Source organism: Felis catus, chromosome B1, assembly GCF_018350175.1.
Source record: "Felis catus isolate Fca126 chromosome B1, F.catus_Fca126_mat1.0, whole genome shotgun sequence".
Lineage (NCBI taxonomy): Eukaryota > Metazoa > Chordata > Mammalia > Carnivora > Felidae > Felis > Felis catus.
The window spans coordinates 149,327,042-149,333,589 of record NC_058371.1 but is presented as its reverse complement, the minus strand read 5'-3'; the positions used below and the strand labels follow the sequence as shown (position 1 = coordinate 149,333,589).

Below are 6,548 nucleotides of genomic sequence, written 5' to 3'. Positions count from 1 at the left end.
TAACATTAGTTGATTCCAAGAAAAGCCTATAATCTACAGAAGAATCTGCACAACTTCTATCAATTACAGTTAAATATGTTCCAGGAATAACAATATGAATCTCCTTTTTATAAGCACAATATCTCCATTTTGGGAAGCCTATTTTAGGGTTAACAAAGGCCCTTTCCTCATTAATGTCATCCTTCTCTGGAGGAGATGCTGCACAAACAGGGAGGGCTTTCGGATAATCTTTAGGAGTAAACATTTTAGGAGAAGAGTCTCCAGGTAAAAGCAAAATTAGAGACCATAGGAGTCTTTTGTCTGCAACTGCATAATTAGGAGAATCTGTCAACAACCCCTTATAAGATCTTGGAGCACAACCATTAATGGAGGGAGCCTCATCCTTTATAGTATTGGGGATAACAAAGCAGATAGGAACAGAACTTGAAACTCCATAAAAGGAGAAGTTTTTAGGATTAACAGCCTGTCCCAATTGAATAGGAGACTGAGTTCCTCCCATCAAAGAAGGAATGTTAGTTTAAAGTGGAATAACCTCATTCTCCCAAGTTACCCGTTGAAAGGAAGGAGGGTTAGGTAAATAAGCCCAATAAGAAGTACCCGGTTTGTCACATTTTGCCTGACAAGCTAAAACGGCAAGTATAGCAACAAAAAGAGTAAAAGGAGAAGGTTGAAGTCCTTGGTTGAGAAGCAGTCTCTCAGCTTCATTCGTCAGTTTCTTTATTTGGCCCCATGCTGGTGGACTGCTGTCTTGAGTCGCTTGGGTCAGTCTGTGCCGTGGCATCGAGGTTGGTCTCAGCGGTTGCCAGTCGTCTTGAAGGTGAAGTTCTCTCATGCGATATGTCAGTGGTCCTCCTCGGCTCTCCTCCGATAGACGTCTCTTGTGTTGAGTCGATGTGTGGAAAGATGGAGGAGGTGGTGGCGGGTTGAACATGTCTAATGAGTCTGTCCGGAATCCACAAAGAAGAATCTGAATCCTGTGGGAAAACACAAGCATATCCTCTCCCACAAGTTAGTAAAACATCAGGCCCTTTCCATGTTCCTGTAAGAAGATCCTTCCATTTTACCAATGGTTTAGGAGCATCAAGATCAGGGTTCCAGTGACTCTGCGTGGCAGAAATGCCCGCAGTATCCACATTAAAATTATTAATAACAAACATGGCATGGCTCAAAATATGATGAGGGGAGCTATACTTAAGCTCTCCTTCTTGCAGTTTGGTAGTTTGATGTTTTAAAGTCTGATGGGGTCTTTCTACAATAGCTTGTCCCTGAGGATTATAAGGAATTCCTGTAGTACATTTAATGTTGAAGGTGTTGGAGAATTGCTTAAAAGCTTTTGAAGTATAGGTAGGTGCATTATCAGTTTTTAAATGAAGTGGCATACCTAAATAAGAAAAACAATAGGACAGGTGCTGAATGACATCTTTGTGGGCTTCTCCAATTCTGGCTGAGGCTAGAGTTAATGGGAGTAAGTATCTGTAGTAACATGTCCATAGGAAAGTTTCCCAAAGCTGGAAATGTGAGTTACATCCATCTGCCATGAATCATCAGGTCGTAGGCCTCAGGGATTAACTCCCATAGATTGTGCACTGACATGCATAGGACAAGTAGGACAATCTCTTACTATCTGTCTAGCAGCTTCTCTGGTAATCTGAAATTGATATCGTAAGGCAGCAGCATTCTGATGATGAATTCTCTGAGCATCCTCTATTGCTGTTCCCAGAACAAACTTTGTGTACTTATTAGCCAATGCATTTCCCTCATGTAAGGGCCCTGTCAAATTACTGTGAGCCCTGATGTGACCTATGTAAAAAGGATCTCTTCTTTCATGAATCAAATTTTGTAATTCCAATAAATATCTAGAAATAGTAGTTTTATTAATAGCTATTGTAGCAGTTTCTATATGGGGAAAGAGCTTAACCACATATTGAGAATCTGTGTAAAGATTAAAACTTTGTTCAGTTAGTGTGGAAAAAACAAACAGGATTGCCATTATTTCTGCCTTTTGAGCTGAAGTTTCCTGAGTCTCTTGTATATGTGGGTGATAGTCAATAATAGCCACAGCTTTTCCATTGGATGAACCATCAGTAAATACCAGAGATGCATTAGGAATAGATGATTTACATTTCTCTGGAAGTATAACAGGATGTTCACGAAGGAATTGTAATAGAGGATTTTTTGGCAAATGAAACAGTATTTCGCCTCTAAAATCACTCAGAGCTATTTGCCAATTTTCATTGGATTCTATTAAATCTTGTAATTGGTTTTTGTTATAAGGAATAATATTATGAACATCCCTACCAAAGATCTCCATGCTTCTTCTTCTGTCCTTAGTTATTAAGCTGGCAGTCAAATCAATGTATGCTGTCAATATTTTCTTTCCAGTAGCTGGCATATGTAACCATTCAAGTGACCCCTCCTGCCATAGTCAGCCTGTTGGAGTATATATTGTGGCCAGAATTATTAGAGACCAAGGTAAATTATAGTTGATTCACCTTAAAATCTACTTATTGATGGCTTATTCTACCATATTCAAGGCTTCGGAGGCCTCAGGAGTTAAAGTTCTTTTAGATAAAGGATTAGAGTCTCCCTGTAATAAATCAAATAATGGTTTTAAATCAGCAGTGGGAATCTTAAAAAATGGCCTAATCCAATTAATATCTCCTAATTGTTTTTGGAAATCATTTAAAGTTTGTAAATTGTCCTTTATAAGTTGCAAAGATTGAGGTGAAACTGTATGTGTGTTTGATATCCGTCCCAAGTATATATGGATTTTTTCTGGTGCCACCTTTAACCCATGAGACGACAGGGTGGAGGTGGTTTTGATTAACACTTCTTGTAAAAGTGTCTGGTCCAGATGAGTGATTAATATGTCATCCATATAATGGACCAAATAAAGGTCAGCATAAAGGCCTCTTATTTCTGTTAAAGCTTGATCAACGTATTTTTGACATAAGGTAGGACTGTTTTTCATACCCTGTGGCAACACCCTCCATTGATATCTTTGATAAGGCTGCTTAAGATTATCTGATGGCAGACTGAAAGCATAGTGCTTGCTTAAAGGAATGGTGGACTTAAAGGACTTAAGGACTTAAAGGAATGGTGAAGAAAATAATCCTGCAGATCAATAACAATTATGTTATGAGTGGAGGGTACTGCCACAGGAGAAGGGTTGCCTGGTTGAAGAGAACCCATATCCTCCATAGTAGCATTTACTGCCCTTAAGTCTTGTAATAATCTCCATTTTCCTGATTTTTTTTTTTTAATGACAAAAATAGGTGTGTTCCATGGACTATTGGAGGGTTCTATATGCCCTGCTTCTAACTGTTGCTGTATTAACTCTTTTGCTGCCTGTAACTTTTCTAAGGGTAGAGACCGTTGTTCCACCCAAACTGGATTGTCATTTATCCAATTAATGGGATCAGCAGCTCTTTCAGCAATGGCCTCCATTAAAAATTTTGATATCCAAGTTCCTGTCTTTTAACATTAGATATTGTCTGTATAGGTTCTTTAATGTCCTGATTGTGTTTTCCCAGTCCTTTATCTGGATCAAAATGCATCTGTAGCATCTGTGCAGGCACCTTGTCATCTGGACTATATAGCAGCATCCCCATGTGGGATAATAGCGTCCCCATAGCGTTATAGGGATAGTGAAAATTACGTAAGGACAAAAAACTCCAGATTGACCCTCCTCGTTAGCCCATGGCAAAATTTGTGTGCTTTTAGCAATAGAAGGAGCTCTTCCTATACCTATAAGTCCTACAGGAGCAGCTTTAGTGGGCCACTCAGAAGGCCAATCCTTTCCTGCAATACAAGACACATCTGCGCCTGTATCGAGCAAACCTATAATTTTTTCCCCTTGAATTAATAATTCCTTAAGAGGTTGCAAAGCTGTGACCTCTTGGATCCAAAAAACCAAATCACTAGACCCAAATCACTTTGGACCTCTATCTTGTTGAGAGGCTACTTTTCCTGTCTCATGGTAAGGCAATAATAATAATTGTGCTATTCTTTGTCCTTTCTCTATTTGAACAGTTCTTGTTGGAGGAGAAACGAGTACCTGGAGTTCTCCAATGTAATCTGAATCAATCACTCCTGGAATAATTGACAGCCCTTGTAAGGCCATAGAGCTTTGACCCCAAATGATTCCCACTATGCCTTTGGGCAAAGGTCCTTTTACTCCAGTGAGTATAGGGGTAACAGCCACATCTGGTGTTAATATTGTTGAGGTGGAGGAACGTAGGTCCAATCCTGCGCTCCCTGGAGTGACTTTGAACAGTTCTAAGACGGGACAAAAGGAATGAATGGGTTCAGGGAAGATACCCCACTTATTGTCTGGACCTGGGGCAGGCCCCTCTGCCCATTTCCCGAATTCCCTTGATTAAAATCTAACTCTTTGTTAGGGTTCAGAGGAGTGCCATCCTTATGAAACATGGACCTACAATATTTGGCCCAGTGAAATCCCTTCTGGCAGCAAAGGCAAAGTGCCTGCGGAAGGCGAGTATTTACATTTTGTCTGGACACTTGAGAAACAAATCTATTCTGGGGACATTGCCGACTAAAATGCCCTGGTTGCTTACATGTAAAGCAATTTACATTAAGACCCTTTAAAGGTTGTTTACCATTTTTATTAGACAATCCTTGCATGAATTGAGAATAAGTTTCTCCTTTCAGGGCTGAAGCAATTGCTACTCCCTGTATAAAAGAAGGACTGACATCTGCACATTGTTTGACATAATTGGTTAAAGAGCCAGTTTTTTGTATAGACCGCAGCAAAGACTGACAAGTAGTATTGGAATTTTCAAATGCAAGCTGCTTTACCAAAATGTTGGCTGCTTCCTCATCTGTTATAACTCTTTTTACTGCCACCATTAGGTGAGAGACAAAATCCTCAAAAGGCTCCTCTGCCATTTGTTTAACATTCCCTAATGCTGTTGCTTTTTCAGTGGTGACTGGCAAGGCCTTCCAAGCATTGACTGCATAGGAATTTACTTATGCAAGAACATCCTTGTCTAAATACATCTGACACCAGGCAGTATTATACTCTCCTCTTCCTAGCAACATGTCTAAAGTCATAGGGGCATCCTTGGACTTCCTTTTTATAGAAACCTGCCTCTTAGCCAATTCCTCATATTCTGCCCTCCATAACAAGTAATTACCTCCAGACAAACAGGCCTTGGCCACTTGCACACAATCATAAGGTGCCATCCATCGGTTAGACAGTGTATCCAAAAGAGTTAATGTATAAGGAGCAAGAGGACCATAGTCCTGACATGCAGCCTTTAATTCCTTGAGTATTTTATATGGCAGAGGTTCCCAAGAGATCTCCTCATCAAATTCGCCTCCATACATGACAGGAAAACATTGAGCAAATTCAATATCCCCTGCCTGTTCTGCCTGTCTTAGTGCAGCCAAAAAGCCTGAAGTTCTATGGACCTTCTGTCGTGCCAAGGTCATTGGAAGAGGGGGACGAGGTGGCAAACGTCTAAACAATTTATCACAATATGAAGGACTAAGGGGAGCCCGAAAAGGTGTAGGAGGCTCTTTATTATTTAGTGGAGCTGCACAAACCCCTATAGGGCTTCCCTCATCATGATATTTGGCTGCAGCATCCTCCAAATCTTGTTCCTCCTCAGGTGTAAGCTTATCGTCATCAGGCAGGGCCGAAGCCAGCATTGCTGAGACTTAGCAGGAGAAAGCAAAGGAGTACCTTCCCCTAAAGAAAAATTCTCCCATTGGGGGAGTTTTTCAACCTCTTGCTGAGGTTCTAAAACATCTTTAATTAAATTCCAAAGAGCAAAGGCATCTACAGTTACCTTTTCTGGTCCATGGAGAGTATAATACTCCCTAAGCTGATCTCCTACTCTATTCCATGTCTGTAAGTTTACTGTATCTTCTTCAGGAAACCATGGACAGCATTCCTGAATAAAATGTAAAAATTTAGTCAACTGGCTATTAGTAACTTTAATTTTTCTTTTTCCAAGCATATGCAGTAATACTTCAATAGTTTTCTTTCTTTAGACTTAATATGGCCCATAACTTCTCAAATTTTTGTTCTGACTATCCACCCTTCACTTACCTGTCTACGTCTGCAGAGGTCTACAGCACCCCAGGTGGAGTCCTAGCCCTCCCGAGTGCTCCTATCTGATTACCTTTGGGTCCTGTTTGGGGGCCACTTGCTGGAGATGAGCTCCAGCAACCAGGGGTTCCCGAAGGAAGAACAGCGTCGGTGAAAATAAAACGAAACTAAAATTAAAAAAACTAAAAATAAAAAACTAAAATAAAAACCTAAAACTAAAATAAAAATGGACACAGACAACAGCAGTGTGTTGAACTGGCTGATTTATTGTAGCAAACGTGGCATTATATTTGCTAGTGATTTCCTTGTAACATACGTCATCTACGTTTTTCTAACATTACCTAATTTTAAAAACGTTCCTATGTGTAATCAACCTTTAAGAAATAACATGGTGATTTTCCCGTAATGTTCCCACATACCCTTTGATTATTGATTAATTTCTTACATTATTCCATTATGCATCTGCGTTTAT

The 6,548-nt window shown here is 40.0% G+C and overlaps 1 protein-coding gene across 6 annotated transcripts; it reads right to left on the bottom strand.

The window, feature by feature from the left end:
• Positions 1 to 366: 366 nt before the first annotated feature.
• LOC123385051 (endogenous retrovirus group K member 25 Env polyprotein-like) lies at positions 367 to 6,304 on the bottom strand. Of its 6 annotated transcripts, XM_045056278.1 has the most exons (3): positions 6,150 to 6,304; positions 5,814 to 5,918; positions 367 to 974 (listed from the first exon to the last, which is right to left on the bottom strand). In XM_045056278.1, exons 2-3 carry the CDS (start codon positions 5,825 to 5,827, stop codon positions 518 to 520), a joined length of 471 nt encoding a protein of 156 aa, XP_044912213.1. In that variant the 5' UTR covers positions 5,828 to 5,918; positions 6,150 to 6,304; the 3' UTR covers positions 367 to 517. The 6 variants fall into 6 exon arrangements, with proteins under 6 accessions (XP_044912213.1, XP_044912216.1, XP_044912219.1 ...); XM_045056281.1 differs by lacking the exon at positions 5,814 to 5,918 and having other exon boundaries at positions 6,077 to 6,304; XM_045056284.1 differs by lacking the exon at positions 5,814 to 5,918 and having other exon boundaries at positions 367 to 942; positions 6,077 to 6,304.
• Positions 6,305 to 6,548: the final 244 nt, after the last annotated feature.